Raw genomic sequence first — 20,511 nt, forward strand, 5'->3', positions numbered from 1 at the left:
TTTTCTGTCTTTCGGTTGAGCATACAAAACAGTTCCTGAGAAAAACACTTTATTGTAGTAGCACCAGGTGATTAGCAGTTTGTCATATGAGGCAGTGAGAAGCAAAGGATTGCAAGCGGACTTTTTTAAGTTTCGAGTAAAACGCGTTTAAAGATCAGATCCTAGGTAGGCTTTCATTGAAATTTTTTTCTAAATCATGCTGTATAGCAACACTTACCAGGGCTACTAGTACAATCCCTTGCCCCAAGACAGAAGAGAGGTTCACCTATCATTTGTACTGGTTATCTCCAAATTTTTAATTTTCCCACTTGCATACCTTTGCTTCTCACTACCTCATATATGTAAGCAGGTATGAAAAAATTCTTTAAAATCTATATTTTGATTGATAAAATGGTAATTTAAATAACCAACATTTAAAGAATCAAAACAGTCACAAGTCAATTTTTAAAAATCTATTAAAATCAAAATTTTTGTTTTAAAATAATCTAAGCTACTAAAATAGAAAATACTTAAGGAAACTTAATAAATTTAAAACCTCAAAAAACAATTTCTTAAAAATGCACATGTTAAGGGGGAAAAAAAATTACATTCGTTTATAAAGCACACATTTAAAGAAAAACAATGATTAATAATTATAATACTAAAATTTTACTGGCACTGAAAAGTAAATGCTGGGTCATTTCCAGTTGTTCTTCCAACTTCATACGATATGCTCAAGTAAAATCTATCTGACTAGCATAGTTCAGTTTTTTTTTTTTTTTTAAATATCTGTGAGAAAAGCACCTAGAGGGGGAAAAAATTTAAATATTACAATATAAAATTTCAGATAACTTGAAATATTTTTCAACAAGATACAATTTTCAAGTTTGATAACCAAAAAAAAAAAAAAAAGATAAGCTAGAGATAGAACATTTTTATCACACTATAGTTGTAAAGTTCAAACTAAAAACTTTGCATGAAATACACCACCAGCTCAGTCATTTCCAGCCGAGGACTGAGTGCTAATAAGCACGAATCTTTTATCTGCATTCCTCGGCTGGAAATGAATAAACTGGCGATGTATTTCATGTATTTCTGCTTTAGCCCTGGCTAGTGGGCCGGTAATTTACTGAATATACCATGCCTTGCCTTCAATCCTCGAGTTGAACGAACCATTGCTTCGGTCACTCATCTGATCTGCGCTAATTCTTTATTAGCTACCAGTTTGTTTGGCACTCTTGGCTTCCGTAAGAGGTTTTTCATCTCCAGCTCAGTCACTTTCCTATGCCGGGCTGATGAGTGCTAATAAGCACGAAACTGCAGTCCTCGGCTGGAAATGACTGAGCTGGTGGTGTATTTCATGTATTTCTGCTTTAGCCCTGGCTATTGGGCGATAATTTAGTGAATAAAAACTTTGCTTCTGAAATTTAAAAATTAATATATTTTCTTTTAATTCAAAAAATTAACTTCAGCTCATTGTTAGGGTCAATTTTGAAATATTTTTTGATTTATGATATTAAAACGCTAATTTTTTTGTAAATATATATGTTGATATTTAAATAGCTTTTTAATATTTATTTCTTAGTTTTACTGTATACGTGATCAAGACTAATGAAAAAGTATGAGCTTCTTTTGCAATGTTTCTTCAGTTATTTCCAATAACAGAATTGAGTTTGCTTGTTAAGTATTAGTTTTAATAACTGTTCTGCTTGCTTTGTTTCAATTTTTAATTCAACATGATACATTTTGACTTTTTTATGAGTAGTAATAAACATGTCACAATTAAAAATGTTTGACTTGTATTTAAAACATCACTTATATAAACTTTTCACCCAGGATCAAGCATTTCCGACGAGAGGCCATGTCAGCCTAGTTAGAAACTAGGGGCCTGGTGACACGAACGCAAAAAAAAAAAAAAAAAAAAAAAAAAAAAAAAAGGGGGGGGCACTGAACAAGCGAAAACATAAAGATAAAGTAAATTTTACTCTTTGGTATAAACTTGTGGCATTTAAATAGAGTTAATTGTTTTCTCAGGGCTTATAGCGGGTGGGAAAAAATATATAGGAGTTTAAAAGGAAAAATATAGGAGGTTGATGGCAAAATATATAGGAGTTTGATACCAAATGATATAGGAGTTTTAAAGGGAAAATAAAGGAGTTTGGTACAAAAACATATAGGAATTTCGAAAAAGTATTGCATCTAATATGTTTGGAGAACTGTACAAAAAAGGAAAAAAAAAAGAGCGCCAGTATCAATACAATTCTACAGTGCATGAAGTCATAGCAATGTGAAGAGTCACAGATGTGCGAGCAAATGAATTTTTGTACTCACAGTTGCTTATATGAATCATATTTGTTTAAGACAATTTTGATTCAATTAAGCAAAATTGAGTATGCGTGTTCTTTTTTTTTTAACGAGGAATCCACATACAATTTCAGAGAATTTTATTAAATTCTGGTCAAACGATATATTATTAGAAGTATACCACGCACTCAAAATATCCATTCTTTGATTTTAAAAAAATTATCACAAAACAGTATGAAAAAGCAATCACAAAATTCAAATTTTAACTTACGTGCTTCGAAAAATGCATCTCTTATTGATTGCTAAAACTAGGTAATAATTGATTTGGACATTCTTTTTTCAATGTCATAAATCTACCCATAGTCCTCGGTATTGGTACCTCATTGCTTCAATGCTAACACTAACGATGAAAATTCCCCACTGGTTCTATTGGACATATCATGAGAAAATCGATACAAAAAGTGTGCAACACTTTACCTCCCCTTCGTTTCACTATTTACAGAAAAAAAAACTAATTTTACTAAACGAAGACAAAGAAAAAAAAACTGCTCTAATGCATCACGTTTTTTGGAGAGAGAGAGAGAAATGATGTCAGTCTCATGCGCTTGATTCATTTAAGGGACATCAAGGGACATAATTAAGGGACATGTTTGATTCAAATATTCTGCAATTTTTAATGTTAAAACTGGATTTCGCTTCGTTTTTGAGGAATTATTTCATAAGTGGTTGATTTACTTACCAGGTGCTCACTCCATAACTTACAGTTAATGTGTGTATATATATATATATATGTACACACATATTGTATAAAGGATGAATTTGACCTAATCAGTCAAACAAAAGGGGGTGTTAGAAGAGCCGAAGTGGAGCATAGAACCATATCCATAATCCTCTCAAATTTGTAGCCGTAACCAAGTAGATAAAAAAAAAAAATCTGAGATGAAGACCGATTTTTGAAACATTTGAAGTACTCAAAGTTAAATTGTTACCAAAATCTGAAAATGCATTTTCAAAAACAATCCTTTGAGCTACAACTGGTCATTTATACTACATGTAAGATTATATGTGACAAAATTAAAAGCTTTCAAAACCTTTAAAGCAGTACACTTAAAGTTAGCATTACTATTAAAATTACAAAGTAAACTCATTAATTGAAAACAAGTTAAAAGTTGCAAGTAAAACCATCTGTATTTTGTACATTTCATAAAAATAATTAAACAGAAGTTTAGTACATATGCCAACACTAAAGATGTAAGAGTGCACAGTGCAAGGGAGAAAGAAGAAAAAAATGGATCAAAGGTTTTTGGAGTTTTGTGTAGCATTTAACATCCAATGAAAAAAATATAGGAGTTAGTGAGAAAATATAGGAGAATATCTGACAAATTGTGAAAATATAGGAGATATAGGAGGACTATGAGCCCTGTTTTCTAGTAAGCAGGTTTGAATTTTTTTTTTCTTTTTATCGGAGGGGCAACTGACAAGGAGCCCACCTTGGCTCTTGGCGACCCTGGGATCAAGTCTCCTTGTACAAAATAGACAAGATCCTTTTGTCAACTTTTGGTTTTCCTTACAAATATTTTGTTTAATATAAAATTTAAAAAAATTGGAACAGCATTCTGAGGGGGCAAAGATTGTTGTTCTTAATAGGGAATGTGAGATGGGGACAAAATTGTTCCAAACAAGGAACATAAGATCATTTATTCCATTGGTTTGAACAAAAGTTATAATCTCCAGCACAAAAAAGGAGCAAGTATGCCTAGTCCTTTATCCTTCTAAAGGAACAACATTAATTTTGCTAGTTGATAAGTTACTGTTAAATTATACTAGTTTTTATATCATCCACCAACCTTGTCTATACTACAAATATTACTCGGCTGCAGCATTATAAGTTTGAGTTTGGACATCATAACTGTCCTTAGAATAAAAGGAACTATTATATATCATAATACTTGATGCATGTATCATAATGCATAAAGTGTCATCTTTCTACAAAAAATTTTTTATAGTTAAATATTATGATTGATCATGGCTTGACCCTACCCTCACACATTAACAACACATACAAATAAATAATCTTTTATGTACAAAGATTTTGTTTACAAGTTGATACTTTATATTATAATGCATAATGGTTCCTTATATTCAAATGTATCATTGCCTCAGGGCAACATTAAGAATACTGATCCTAGGAATAATAGCAAGACTTTCTACTTATGCCTTTAACGCAACGACATACAAATTAAAAGCCAAAGTTCGAATTCCAGGAATAAAGTGCAAATATATATGATTAAATGTCACACCATTGCAAACGGTTTGAGCACTATATGGGTAGGTTGAAAGTATAACATTATTTCAAACATACACAAATTTTAAAAAACAATTTCTTAAACATTTTTTTTTAAATCCAAGCTTACCTTATAAGTTAGTATTTTCATTTGCAAGATTTAATTTTGGTTTGGCAGGAGGTAGGGGCCTAGGTGGTTTAGCTTTCTCAACTTCTGGACGTGGACATACAGGAGGACCGACAGAATGAGAAGATGACTCTGATGTCATAGGAGCTATTTTTTCTAAATGTATGTTAGACACAGTTTGCATAATCTCTGATTTTGATTCCACATCCCAAGTCCTATCATTTTCAGCTGGAGGGCAAGTTGAACGAGGTGGTCTCTCGGGAGGTTTATCTGTATTTTGATTTACGAGGAAATCAAAACGATTGATTTTTGTAGATGATCTTGAACATGGTATTGCTGGAGGACTAGTTTGAGCCTTCACTGCATTTAAGCTAGGAACTAAATTGCTATTGTCTTGAGGTGGTTCGATTTTATTTGTTTTGTCAATTGCAGGCAGAAGGCTTTGAGATACAAATGAAATATCATCATCATTGTTCTTATGCAGAGCGGGACGAGTTTCATTCAAAGATAAATTATCCGTATTTGAAATACTAGGAGGTTTTTTTGGTCTTTCAGGTGGTGGCACAGTTGGTCTTTCTATGTGACTACGAGACATACATTCTGGAATTTTATCCGGATGTATTCCTCGAGACAAACGCTGAGATCTACGGTCCAAAGAACAAGAAGAATAAGATGCTGGTTTATCAGGAACAATGGGTTTTTCAGGTCTACTGACAAGGCCTAATTCACCACCTGATATATTTTCATTTGATCTTCTACGCATCACAACAACGTTTTTGTCAATTTTTTCCTTTGAGTGAACTGTAGTCACTTTATTCAGGTTAGGTTCTTCAACTTCGATAAAATCAGATGTTTCTGCAGAAAAATTTATTAATTCCTCCACTGGAACAGCAGCTTCGGTGGGAATTTTATCACAGGCAGATTTCTGAGCAGGAGGTGGAGGTGCAGCAGGTTTCTTAATACACCTGTTTGTTCGAGGGCTGCAAGAAGGATCTTTTACAGTCCTGAAAATATTAATTATTAGTAAAATAGACATAATATTAAATCATTATATAGTTTTGAGATGCTCAGTCAAAAATATTAAAAACTTGCTATTTTTTTCTCTTAGCAAATAATAGTATTGCTATCTTTTCATTCATTTAATATTTAAAAGTAGTCAAGCTTTATTTCTTAAACAGAAATATTCTTGCATATTTCTTCTTACACTTGTTTTTCTAAAGAAAGTAAAGGAAGTTTTTAATTGCTGAAACATATTTACATATTTGAATTGAATTTGAATGGAGGCTTTTTTATACATAAATTTTAAAAAATGCTTGTAGGGATTTATTGATACATTTGAAGATTAGGCTGATTTTTGAAAGAATCTTATATATATATATATATATATATATATATATATATATATATATATATATATATATATATATATATATATATATATATATATAATAAAAGTGAAAAATATTGAAAAGACCACACCAAAAGCCCTTAGATGCGCAACGCAGCAAAACTAAATAGCCAAGTAAATATAAAATTAAGCAAACAGAATTTTTTAAATTAAACAAATTATAAATAATTAATGATGATAAAAAGGAAAATTGCAAACAGCTATTAAGTAGGAAAAGATGAAGTATGAATCCAGAGCTCATCAGCCGTGGAGGATTCATTAATTATGGTCAAAAGACCAAAATTTTAACTATGAACTAAAAGAGAATGTTTAAGCTCCAGTACATGCAATATAGAGTAACAATGGGCAAAAGCACCACTTGCTAAACTAAAAACAATAAACTAGAGCTCAAACCTAAAACTAAAAGCAGGGGGTTTCGCCTCGACTAATTAGGAAAACAAATTCCGATAATTAGCCATCCACGGGACAGTACCTGCCTATAACAAAATTGTCTTACCTTGAAATCCATGTAAACAAAGCCAATTCCATTGTTCAACCTGATAAAAATCCATTCCAGTTGTCAACGTAACAATAAAATAAAGATAAAAACATATCCAGAAGATCAATCCATAGACATACCGAGTCGCCTGTTTCCCACGTGTAAAAATTCATCCACCCCAGTGATTCATAAAAAATGGTTTGTCACGGTTGTATCATACATTTACACAGTTAAACAGTTTCAAAAGAAGCGAAATGCTCATCGAAGGCTATACTTAAACAAATGTTTTCAACTAGATTTTTAGGGAAGTTATTATTAAAAAGTAAGTTTTTGAGTACTGAAATTTCTTGCTTAAATGCAGAAATGGTATTGCAAATTCTTTTTATTCTGATAGCTTGCGAAACAATGATGCCAATAAAAACCTTTTTGCTTAAGCAGGAGGAAAAATCTTGTAAGCTGTTAACTGTGAAATTAAATTCGCGTCTTTTATCATAGATTGTAGTGGAACAATTTGAGTCAATTTGTATGTTGATATCCAGGAAATTAAAGCTATTTTGATTAGAACTAGTCTTTTTCAGCGTTAATGAACTATGATAAATAGTTTTACTAAGTTCAGAAAAATTAGGAAAAATTATACACAAAAGGTCATCGATGTATCTGCAACAAAGAGGTGTAGAGGAAGGATTGTCAATTAAATGTTTTCTCTCATAATATAAAAGAAAAAGGTTGGCTAATGTAGAGCTAAAATTAGCTCCCATTGCAATGCCATTAATTTGTAGAAAACATGAATTACCATTTTTGAAAAAATTATTGAAAATACAAAATTTAAAAAGACCAAGAAAAAACAATTCATTAATCTTGTGTCAGAACTTTTTAATTCGGTCAAGGATTCCCTTGATTTTAATGAATTGTTTTTTCTTGGTCTTTTTTAAATTTTGTATTTTCAATAATTTTTTCAAAAAGGGTAATTCATGTTTTCTACAAATTAATGGCATTGCAATGGGAGCTAATTTTAGCTCTACATTAGCCAACCTTTTCCTTTTATATTATGAGAGAAAATATTTAATTGACAATCCTTCCTCTACACCTCTTTCTTGCAGATACATCGATGACCTTCTGTGTATAAATTTTCCTAATTTTTCTGAACTTAGCAAAACTATTTATCATAGTTCATGTAACGCTCAAAAAGACTAGTTCTAATCAAAATAGCTTTAATTTCCTGGATATCAACATACAAATTGACTCATTGTTCCACTACAATCTATGATAAAAGACGCGAATTTAATTTCACAGTTAACAGCTTACAAGATTTTTCCTCCTGCTTAGAGCAAAAAGGTTTTTATTGGCATCATTGTTTCGCAAGCTATCAGAATAAAAAGAATTTGCAATACCATTTCTGCATTTAAGCAAGAAATTTCAGTACTCAAAAAACTTACTTTTTAATAATAACTTCCCTAAAAATCTAGTTGAAAACATTTGTTTAAGTATAGCCTTCGATGAGCATTTCGCTTCTTTTGAAACTGTTTAACTGTGTAAATGTATGATACAACCGTGACAAACCCTAGTTTTTATGAATCACTGGGGTGGATGAATTTTTACACGTGGGAAAACAGGCGACTCGGTATGTCTATGGATTGATCTTCTGGATATGTTTTTATCTTTATTTTATTGTTACGTTGACAACTGGAATGGATTTTTATCAGGTTTGAACAATGGAATTGGCTTTGTTTACATGGATTTCAAGGTAAGACAATTTTGTTATAGGCAGGTACTGTCCCGTGGATGGCTAATTATCGGAATTTGTTTTCCTAATTAGTCGGAGGCGAAACCCCCCTGCTTTTTAGTTTTAGGTTTGAGCTCTAGTTTATTGTTTTTAGTTTAGCAAGTGGTGCTTTTGCCCATTGTTACTCTATATTGCATCGTACTGGAGCTTAAACATTCTCTTTTAGTTCATAGTTAAAATTTTGGTCTTTTGACCATAATTAATGAATCCTCCACGGCTGATGAGCTCTGGATTCATACTTCATCTTTTCCATACTTAATAGCTGTTTGCAATTTTCCTTTTTATCATCATTAATTATTTATAATTTGTTTAATTTTTGAAAATTCTGTTTGCTTAAGTGATGTTCCGGATATCCGTATCCCGTATCCGCTACTTTTTTAGATGGATCTTAAATGGATCTTTTTATTCTAAAAATTCTTAAATATTTGAATAAAAGACTCAAATTCCGTATTAAATTAGGTTTTTATCCCCTATTTAAATTATAAGGTATCATTTCAGAAGCCAATTTGTACCCCTAGTTCCAAAAAGAAACGGGTAATAAGTTTTAAAAGTGTATCTGTGTGTCTATTTGTGGCATCGTTAGCTCCTAAACAGATGAACCGATTTTGATAGTTCTCTTTTTCGTTCAAAAGGTGACTTTATCGAAAGTGTTCTTAGCTTGGCCTTGTTTTTGCAGAACTTGAATTACCAGAAATATTAATAAAAACCGACTTAACTTTATTTTCAGAATTATAGTAGTAAAAACTTACCCGTACGTTAAAAAATCTTGACCTCAAATTGAAAGAACTAAGTTTTCTGCGTTTGATATTTGTTTGGAACTTCTAAGTTATATACAGTAAAAAACTATAATCGTATTAAGGAAATTTTAAATGCAGTTCAAAGCCTTTATACGCGTGATCGGTAGCTATTTCATAGTCGGATAAGGAGAAAAGCTAAATGATTTAAAATTACTATCTGCTGTCAGTTCATATTTGTTAACAATATGTGTTCTGACTCGCGAAATCCATATCAATACCAGATCGGCCGTATGGGACATTTTTATTTTTTTATTTTTAGTTTAATATTAGTTTCTGTTATTGATTTGGGGTTTCTGTTATTCTTCATTTTGGTTTTTCTCGGCATTCTTCAAAAAAAAAAAAAGAAAAAAAAGTGAGACTAAATTCTCTATTTACTGTTTGCAAAGGTGTTCCCCGGCTCTGTTATTCTGTCGGTCGGAGTAAGTTTGGTGGAATGGGTCAGCGCTGCATTTATGCTGAAAAAAAATGCGAAAAATATTTCTAGCCTGTCCAGTGTCAGCTCGTCACCCTTGCTCCTGTATCCTGCATCTACCAAGCAAGCTAGAAATAATCTAGCACATTCTATTTAAGCAGTAATGCAGCATTGACCCGTTCTTTCCAACTCTCCCTCAATTTTAACGGTGATTTCTTTAAAGAGTAAATCATAGTTTTGATTATATTTTCGCCGTAGATGACATTTTTTGAAGAAGCAGTGTTACTATGCTGACGGAAATACCTTCCATAACAAATGAAACAATAGGATAGTTGAATGGGTTAAAAAAAAAAAAAATTGAGATCCGTATCCGCGGATCTTGACACTAATGATACGGATCCGGATCCGCAGATCTACGTTTTTGACGATCCGGCACATCACTAATATATATGGAGCCAGACAGCAGGATTTCAGAAAGGATTATTTATAATACTGGCTATATATTTTAGCCTTTTACTTGGTACTTCATAGTTATTCTACAAATGCAGCCCACAATAGCAGACATAATTTAGAACATAACTGAATCAGTCATGATTACAGCATTACTGGCAAGTTTAAAGAATGATGATTTAGCACTATTTTTTGAAAAATTATTTGATTCTTTCAGACCCCCAACTTTATTTTGAAAGTTAACAAAAAAAATGTCTATTTGGTGACGAAGTGATTTCAATGAGAATCACAGGGTTGGAAAGGGTTAATTATAAACAGCTTTTTCTCTAGGTCATGAAGCAAATAAACCATAAATTTTTAAATAATGTATCTTTACAGTAGTAAGATTGACTTTTTGAGGAAGGCTTGGCAGAGTACAACCTAATATGGATTGTGGCAATTAAATACACACAAAATCAAGTATGCATAAACTTAAATATACCATTAATTTGAACAGCATGAAATAATTTATTAATTAAAAACAACCTTTTAGGCAAGATCACAAAACTGATTTAGTAGTTATTTCAGAATAATTAACTGCTGTAATTTGCACATGCTCGCATGAATAAGACTTGTAAAGGTGAAATGAGTTTAGTGGAATAAAAATATAATAATCAATGGAGAAATAGAATTTACAAAAAATAGAATAGGTACACATCATTCACGACAGCTAATGTTTTAAATCTACAGGGGAAAAAAAAAAAAAAATAGAACCGACTTCAAAATTGCTCTAAAAAGTGAAAAATAATTTTATTCTTTAAACACCATCGATAATGCTTTTAAACATAATTTTTGAAGTTGGCGCAAAAACAAAACGTAAAATCCAGTGTAACCATGCTTCGTTCATATTTTTTTCAGGAAAAGCATCCAAAGTTACGAACGAAGCATTTATATCGTTATTCAAATATGTTGTCATCAATGCATAAATTATGTGATAGTGAAGAAACTGGGCCTGGTTAAATTTATAGTTGTATTTGAGTTATGGCTGTGAATGATTTTATCTATCGTTTTTGCGCCAACTTCAAAAATTATGTTTAAAAGCATTATCGATGGTGTTTAAAGAATAAAATTATTTTTCACTTTTTAGAGCAATTTTGAAGTTGGTTCTATTTTTTTTTTTTTTCAAAATTTTTTTATTTCATTCTTTTTAGTGTAAATGTAGATATTTCAGTAAAAGTAAGAAGTTACCTAGTAAGAAATTCGGCTCTATATCACTGTATTGCTTTAGAAAAGCCTTTATTCAAAATTATCATTACAATTACTATTAATGTTATATGGCACCAAACTTTTATAACAATGAGTTTCATATTATCGCGTAGATGAAGATAGCGAAAGCCAAATGAAGCGAATACTCGTTAGTTTCAACTCGAGATCTTTATTCAGAACCACGAATGAACGTTACATCTCCTTATATACAACTTGAGAAAGTGCTGGACCTTTCCAGACTTTGAAAGATACAGAAATTAATAGAACATTCGAGAAAATACGGGAAACAGTAGAAACGAAATTTTAGTAAAATTCACTTTGTCCTAGTCGGGATTTGAACCCGGGTCGCTCGTGTGGGAGGCGAGAATTCTACCACTGAGCCGTCGTTATGCACGGATGAAAAGCGCGAACTTCGCTACAATATCATTTTAATCATTTAATAGGGAAATTGCATAAAATGTACTGTTTTTTGCCCATAACTTTTTTTCTAAAGAACAAATATGGTCAAACAAAGTAATGGGACCTAAATTGAGCCATCCCCTATCCATTAAAAAAAGAATCATCAAAATCGGTTCACTAGGTGAGACGCTGTGAGTGGACAAACAAAAAAAAAACATACATACGGTATGAACTGATAACCGCCTCTTTTTTGAAGTCGGTTAAAAAAATTCAGAAAAACTATTTATTGAGCTTAAACCAAAATAATAATAATAATAATAATAATAATAATTAATAAATAAATAAAAGAGAAAATTTTAAAATGTTTCGTATAAGAGATTGTAACAGCTCCTACGAAACGATGTTTTCTTAACAAGAGTTTTATTCAATTTTGACTAACACATAACAGAAATGAATGTATTAATGCTGTTAAAAATAGAACTACTCTGAATATATTGTCACTTTTGTAAAATTGATTTCATTTTCAGAAAATTAACGGTTTTAAGGAAATAAAACTCATTTTATTTCTTTCCCTTTCAATTATGAGTCAAGAAATCAAGAGAGAGAAAAAATCTTCAAGAATTTGAGTCAGTTCTGAGGCACTATACATAATTTGTATAGATAATTATTAAGCTTTCTTATTTAAGCTTAATTTAGCCACCAGGGTGGGTTTTTATGAAGGAAAAAAAATGTTTTAGTATCAATAGCCTAACAAAATCCCATCCATAAAAACATTTCCACATGCATCCAACATCTTATGCTCATGATATAAATTTCAAACAATTAAGAGTAAATCTTATACTTCTTTGAGTAATCAAGTTAGGAAGATACGCTGTATAATGTTTAATAGCGTTTCTAGAAAAAGAAGTTTGCAGTTTCTTCACGTTTTACATACAAGCAGAAAAATGAGAGTAAATGTTAGTCAACAAATGTACATGGCCAAAAAAAACATGGAACTTTTGTGAGCAAATAAAGCTATTTTCAAAATTTTCATTAATATGATTTTCATTTCACATGTAATTTCATTTCTTCAAACAATAATTTAATACAATAAAAACATTTAAATTTTATATTTTGACCTAAGGTCTGTTAAAGATCAATTTCATTTCAAAATTTGTCTATGATCTATATATTCCTTCAATTTATTTAAAAAAAAAAAAACTATTAGAACTACAAATTTCAGATTTTGGGCAGTATTAATTATAAAAAAAAAATTAAAAAAAAAAACCTCACCCAGCAACCTGCAAATTGTTTCCATTTATTTCAGTGTCACTGCTCAAGGAATCATCTGTGAAATCTGAGACACTAGTTTCATTCATGTTTGAAACCACAGAAGAACCTTTCATCGGAAAAGGGATTTCTGTTTCTGCAACATTAGCAGAATATCAAAATGCAATACTATTATAAATAAATACACAAAATTTATACATTACACTCAAAGTTGTAATAAAAATAAGTTTTATTTCATTTTTATTTATTTTATAAAATAAATGCTCAAATTTTTTTTTTAATGTTTTGAAGTTTGAAAAAAAAAACAGTAATCTCACATAATTTTAACTAAATCCATTCCCTCTCGCTCCATGAAAATGATGGCTGGGGTGTGCAATATTAACGCGACGAAACGATTAAAACCAACTTATTTCTTTTGCCCGGAATACATTTTATTTCTTTTTGTACACCAGATGGCAGTACCAGTCAATTTTAAATGTAATTGAAGATAGTTTTTTTTTTCTTTTTCACCAAATACAGTACTAATCCAATATGTGTTCTTGTGATATGTATTTTGCAATATTAGCCAGTTACTTCATTTTCATTACACGTAAAATTTACTAATGTTTACTTATAATACACAAAAGATAAATAAAATTATGTTTTAATGTTTAAAAGACACATTTCTTAAATTTTTGCTGCTTGCTGGAAAACCAACATTCAGTCAAAATAAACCTGAATGTTGGCTTTTCATTAAATTTTAATCTGAAAAATATTGAAAATTAAAAATTGAATGCACATGTTGTTCATACACTTATTTTTATATAATTTTCTTAAATAAAAAATAGACACTTTTATGACCATTTTATTGAAAAATATTGGATTGCATTAAGGGGTTAATCAGCTATTAAAATTTAGGTACTATTTCAAGCACAAAGAAATAAGTAGCTAAATTTCCTCTTTGTTCCAGTTAAGGATCTGGAGAACTAATCTTCTCCATCATGGCTCTGATGATTTCAACATCTTACTCAAGAACTCAGTAAGATGTTCTTGAAATTAATGTATCAAAAAAGAAAGTAGAATCAATAAATTATCACAGAAAAAATTTTAACTGCAAGTCATTAAGAACAAAAGAAAAGCATGCCACAAAATTAATGCTTTCATACATACAATATAATAAATACCCTTTGACAGCCATGCTAAAGTTCAAATGTGAAGCTTCTCGTGTATAAATATATACATGCAATGAACTACAGTTAAAAATCAAAAGCATGACAGGACTTGTACAAGATGTTAAAAGAAATTTCTGGACAGACACAAATAAATCTCTCCCATGTACAGCAGTGTTGTAATTGATCTCAATTAACCATTTCCTTATGGATGGGACATAAATCCCAAATTTTTGCTTTAAAAACACAGGTCAGGCACACATTTGTCCTAGAATGTTTTTTAACAGCATGATAACTGAAAGTTTTACAGAAGTTAATTTAACTATTTCCTATATTTTTACTATAGTTTCAGTAGATCAAAAATATAATTACCTGGAAAAAAGTAATCTGAATATGTAATTAGCATATCTATGATAGTTGTATGCAAGCTAGCAGTTGACATATTCATTCTGTAAGAAGGGAACAAAAATATTTAGTATACAATGCTACAACAATTTTAGTTTTGGTTATTTTGTAAACATACAAGCAAAAACAAACATCTTTTTCAAATACATTTAAAATATCTAAAAGAACTTTTAAACATTACATAAATAATTTTTTAAAAAGTTCTTAAACTTCCAAATGTAATTCCAATATAATTAAATATTCAATATAAACTGCTCAAAACAATTAAACAATATTAAGGTTTTGTGATGATCTTGCACCTGGAGAACTTTTTAGATGATTGATACATTATCGACAGATATAGTAACTTATGCAAGACAAAAATTACATTTGTTTGGCAGAAAAAAATATTTTTTTTTAAACATTTGGGTACAAAAGGAAAAAAACGTACTTTGTACGTATGAGAAAAAAGTTGCGTTTCCTAAAAAGAAAATCGCTTTTAGTAGGGGGTATGGTAACCCGGGACGGCCAGCAATGTAAAACATCTCTGAGGCATGGAATCAACGAGACTATTAATGAGGGGCTGGGGTATTCTGCCCCACTCCTCCTGAAGAGCTCTTTCCAGTTTTTGGAGAGTTTGTGGAGGGGGTAGGCATCTAGAAACTCGTTGCCTAGAATGTCCCAATTACGCTCTGTTGGATTCATATCTGCAGAACACACTCGGCATTCCATTCATATGATTTCTTTCTCCAAAAGAAAATCTATCACCAAGTTAGAATGATGTGGTCTGCAATTGCTGTCCATTAACATGAAGTCATTTCCAATTGCTGTAGAGTAAGGGACTCCAATAGGTTTGAGGGTCTCATCCCTACTTCGGTGACCAGTCAGAGTTCTATTCTAAATGATATGCAGATTGGTGTGCCCATCAATGGAGATACCAGAATATACCATCTCACCACCACCACCAAATTTGACACTTTCGTGCACGAACGCTGGATTATTTTTACTGCCACATTCCCTCCAGATGAAAATACACCATTATCAGGATGAGGAGAAGATCAGGACTCGTCGGAGAAAAGAATATTGTTTCATTCATATCTTTTCCTATTCACATGCTCTGTTACAATCTCCCTGTAGCGGGATTGTGCCTTGCAGCTAATGTGACACACAATATTGGTCGATGAGCATACAGAACTACAGCGTGAAGAAAATTTCGGACAGTTTGTGTCAAAATTGTGGCAACAGTACCCGAGCAAGGGTGTTGTTGTAGTGGAGTGGCATTCATACTTTCATGCCTCCGAGCCGTTAAAGCTAAATAATGGTCTTTATTGAGTGTTATTTCCTTTCTGAGACCTTGGTCTGATCTTCGGCCAGCATTTTCAGTCTCTAAAAAACGTTTTCGTATCCTGGAAATCACACTTTGCGAAACTCAAATAGCTTCTGCTGCACCAGCTGGTGTTTGGTTTCCCTCTAGCCTGCTAAAGACTCTAGAAGCTTCTGATTCTGTTAAATGACTTAGCTGAGACATCACACTTTTCGAAACAGTGCGCTTACTGAATGCAGATCATTCTTTTCTGCTTTGTCTTGAATTAAGTTCAGAGCGAAATCGCAGCCTCATCTACTTCAAACTCAAAATTTGCATAATGAGATGTTTATAATTGAGTAAAATTTTGTATTTGTGACTCCCTTCTTCGATTCTATGCAAAAAAATCTTTGTTAATACCTTTTCTTCGTACAAGACTTACAATATCCTTTAATTGTTTTGAGTAGTTGTAGTTTGAAACGTTTTTACATAAATATTTACAGTAGTTCTCAAAATTATTCTCTGGTATTTGAGATTAAAAAGCTCTGCATTTTGTGATGTTATAAAAGTTATAAATAAAATATAATCTCTATTGAAAAATTCATGAAATTCCAAAAAAAAAAAAATTTAAACTTACCCGAAACTAGCTGAATTGCTTTCTAACAAAGGCCATATAAGGTTAGGAGCCATCACAATAGCAATATTTTGGGATGACATTTTATTAACATCTACGTTTTCAAGAATCTTTGACAAAAATTTTATTACATACCTAAAAAATTAACAACTGTCACTTAATAAAGTAATAATTTAAAAAAATCAAAAATCAGTTGTGATATACAGTATAACTTCGGTTTCTCAAATCTCTTGTGCAGAGAAAAAAATTTGAGACTTCAAGTTATCGAGGTTTTGAAAAAATTGCACTAGTGACTCTGACAATTACACAATACATACACATATGATATACATTTTTCATATACTACATATGATATACATTTTTTATATACTATGTCACCATTTTGCATAAAAATCAACAAGTTATTTTGAAATAAGCGGCAATTTCAACTTTCTTTTTTCTTCTACAAACTTAAAGTTTTAATTTTATCTACAAGCACATTCAATTTAAACTTTTCATTTACCATTTTATAGGAGTTACAAAAGGGGGAATGATGAGGAACACATTTCCCCTGTTTTTGCTTGAAAACTAGTCAGCTATGAAAAACTGATCCTCTGTCCTAAAAGTTTGCACATGTTCCAAAAGAAAAGTGCAGAGAAGTTGGGAGAAACCCCCTCTGGAGAAAACAGATTACAGGGACCTTATAGTCACACTCTACTATTATCTCGCCCCAATCCCCTACACTTACTTTCAAGGAAAAGGGATGAAGAACTAAAAGCAGATGTAATCGGAACTGGTTCTACAACCAAAAATTGCCAGGGAAAAACAGTAATTAAAACTTGCTTTTGTGAAAAAATTTCAAAACATCAATCAAGGGTTTCAAAAAATAATTTTCCAGATAACTACGGAATTTATATGAGAATTTTCGTTTAAAATGCAGGGGATTTTTTTTAAATCAAGGTTTGACTAGATATTATGGTCAAATATAATTTTAAGTTCAAATTTTTTTAAATTTCTTAATAATATGCATTGAAACATCACATTGATAAAACATTAGCAACATTTAAAAAAAAAATGAAAATTTGTCCTAATACTACTTGGCAAATACTTTACAAAGAAATTAATGTCGACCAAATTTAAACCAAAAATTAGAAATCAACTCAGCCTAATATAAAATGATAAACAACACAGATAAGATAAGACAAGAAAAGAAACAAATATTAGTTTATCAAGCAATAGAAAAGTCAAATTCAAACAACAAAAAAAAGAAAGAAAAAAAGATGCCAAATACTTTGAAAATAGAAACCCAAATTTCAGTAGAAACATTCAATTGTATATATATATATATATATATAACTTGACAAATAAGTTTTTAAAAAAATTGTATGAAAAATATAATTTGAAAAATAACATACTGAAGATTCCGAAAATTGCTTTCAGGTAATCTATATAACACTTGCCACAGTGCTTGCAATCGGCCATCAAAATCTTGGACTCTATAATAGAAGGAAAACATAAAAAGAGGGAGAAAATGCTTATGATTTTCAGATTCAATGAACAGATCTAAATACTACCTTTCCAATCATAGTTATAAAATAGGTGCAACAATAAATATAAATATGATGCAATTTTTTTTTAAATATGCACTTCATTGATTTTAATCCTATTTAAACATTAAAAAAAGGGTTAGTGTTTTAAATATAGATTTTATCTATATTCAACTGACAGAATCAGTAGATTCAATCTATTTAATAAATTATTAATTGATGAACAAAACATTCAGTTATCAAAAGAAAGCTTAAAACTCTAAACCAACATGTTGAATTATTTTGGTAACTACTATAAAGAATAAAGATGTATCACACAAAAACAGTATTTTGTAGATACTTATTTAGCATTACACTCATATAGAAGAGAAGTATTGTACATACCTAGCTGCATTCATCCAATCATCATACAAAGAAAATGTCATTAAAGGCTCAGGAAGCTCTCTTAAATATGATTTTAAAGCTCCTGAAAAATTACATTACAGTCTAAGAGAAGTTTAACAACTTCTGATACAGTTCATAATGAAAAATTTAGTATGCAATGACCATCTAATTTTAATTTGTAACTGAAAATAAAAAAGAGAAATTAGTAGCCTGGCAACGTTTTTATTGTGTTCAACAGCCATTTTAGTAGCATGCAGAGAGTAAAGCTCATCATCGTATGACATGGTATAAAACCTGATGACCAGCTTTTCAGCCATATTTCCATCAAGGGTTGACATGCTATTGGCAAGCTTAAAAAATGTGAAACAAAGTGCCAGAAAAATTCATAGAAAGAACTGATAACAACAAAAACTGAACTTAATTATTCTTTAAAAACTTTCATAAACTTAAAATTCAACTTTTAAAGCAACATTTAACAAGCAACATGCATAAGATAGGACCAAAAAATTGTTTTGAAGAAAACATTTCAATAGAGGAAAATATGCACAGCATGTTCACTGCTTTCCTTGAAAACAATACTGGAGTTCCAGTGAAATTACAAAATATTTTACTTTTTCAAACACATGCATTTCTTCTATTTTGAAAATATTTCATTCGTTTTTTAAAAATATATCAAACATCAAATTCAGTCAGTGGCGAACACAAGGGAGGGCTCCAGGGGGGTTCGAACCCCTCCCATAGGTCTTGCTTTTTTACCTGATTAATTAATATTCTATGTACTTTGTATAATAATTTCAAACAAAGGTAACAATAATTTTAGTTTTAATAAGTGATTAATAAGATCCTCATGTTAAATGATTTAAAAAAAACTTGCATTTTTCCTATAATGAATTGCCTAAAACAAGCAGAATAGTGATTATAAAAAAAGACACTGTAATAACCATGTTTTTAGTTTCGCAATTAGATTTAAATGAGATTCTATGAATTTCTGTAAACATATAGTGATTCTGCAACGATAAATTTGGTTTGCTGAATATTTCTTTTTTTATAATTTTGAGAAAACTAAATGCTTACCTAAATTATTTTGCTCTCTGGTAATTTCTTTAAGTATATTTCTTCAAATAATGCTAATTATTTATTTTTATTGTTTTTTGCTTTCGGGAATCGATAAAATCAAGTCAATATGTTTGATGGCATACTGGGGTATGAGACGAGAATGAGGCTTTTGATCTTGAACCCTACCTTACAAAATTCCTGTGTGCACCCCTGAATTCAGAAAAAACCCTTCACTTAGGAAAAAAGTATTAGAGACTAATATTAGGTTAAAAACACAAAACAAAATGGATGCACAATTTTCTTCTCTACCCTCTTTTTTCTTTCACTATCTTTTTGCAATGCATAATGATAATTTATTCTAACATCTTAAATATCTCTAAAGGAGAAGAATTTATAACTTGAAGCAGCTGAACTTATCTATCCTGAATTTCACAGGAAGGTATAAAAATTCCAGACAGGTTTTCAAGATAGTTCTTAATCTAGTTCTAAAATTGAGCAATTGTAACAAATTCAAAGAGTTAAAGTAATTTTTAGATTAAAACTCTTACGCATTAATATTGTTAAAAGTTTTACTTTAGAGTTTACTGTAATTATGGAATATACTGATATGATTACTTGATTGCATCTAAAACAAGTTTATGCATACATTTAGGAGAAAAAATGAGGCAGTGAGAAACAAAGGGATGTAAGTGGCAAAATTAAAAAATTTGAGATAACCCATACAAATGGTAGAGGAACCTCTTCTCTGTCTTGGGGCAAGAGATGGTACTAGTACCCTGGTAGGCGTGCTCTACAGTATGATTTAGAAAAAAATTCAATAATAGTCTATCTAGGACGTTATCTTCAAACGTGTTTTACTCAAAACTTGAAAATGTCCACTTACATCCCTTTGCTTCTACTGTGTCAAATGATCTTTTAAGGAGTGTCATTAAAAAATATTAAGATTTTTATTTTATCCTCAACTGAATAGGTTTCAATACTAGTGAAGTCTAAACCCAGAGAAGATAACAAAGTAATTGTTCTTTGTGACTCAAAAGCAGTTTAAAACAAGTTGTTTTAAACATATGTAAAAAAAAAACTGAATTTTAATTTGTTTTAACACATGTACATCTTCTAATATTTCTATGTAAATAGTATGCAT

General features: G+C 30.7%; 1 protein-coding gene across 1 annotated transcript in view; it reads right to left on the reverse strand.

Moving 5' to 3' along the window:
• Positions 1-582: 582 nt before the first annotated feature.
• Positions 583-20,511, reverse strand: part of LOC129216603 (rho GTPase-activating protein 44-like) — a 34,033-nt gene continuing 14,104 nt past the window's right edge. Inside the window, exons 11-17 of the mRNA XM_054850819.1 lie at positions 18,315-18,396; positions 17,799-17,879; positions 16,408-16,539; positions 14,456-14,532; positions 12,939-13,071; positions 4,698-5,698; positions 583-783 (exon numbers count right to left, since the gene is read on the reverse strand). Coding sequence (XP_054706794.1) covers positions 4,699-5,698; positions 12,939-13,071; positions 14,456-14,532; positions 16,408-16,539; positions 17,799-17,879; positions 18,315-18,396 — 1,505 coding nt within the window. The 3' untranslated portion in view covers positions 583-783; position 4,698. The remainder of the gene's footprint in view (positions 784-4,697; positions 5,699-12,938; positions 13,072-14,455; positions 14,533-16,407; positions 16,540-17,798; positions 17,880-18,314; positions 18,397-20,511) is intronic.

The sequence above is a fragment of the Uloborus diversus genome, chromosome 2 (genome assembly GCF_026930045.1).
Source record: "Uloborus diversus isolate 005 chromosome 2, Udiv.v.3.1, whole genome shotgun sequence".
Classification (NCBI taxonomy): domain Eukaryota; kingdom Metazoa; phylum Arthropoda; class Arachnida; order Araneae; family Uloboridae; genus Uloborus; species Uloborus diversus.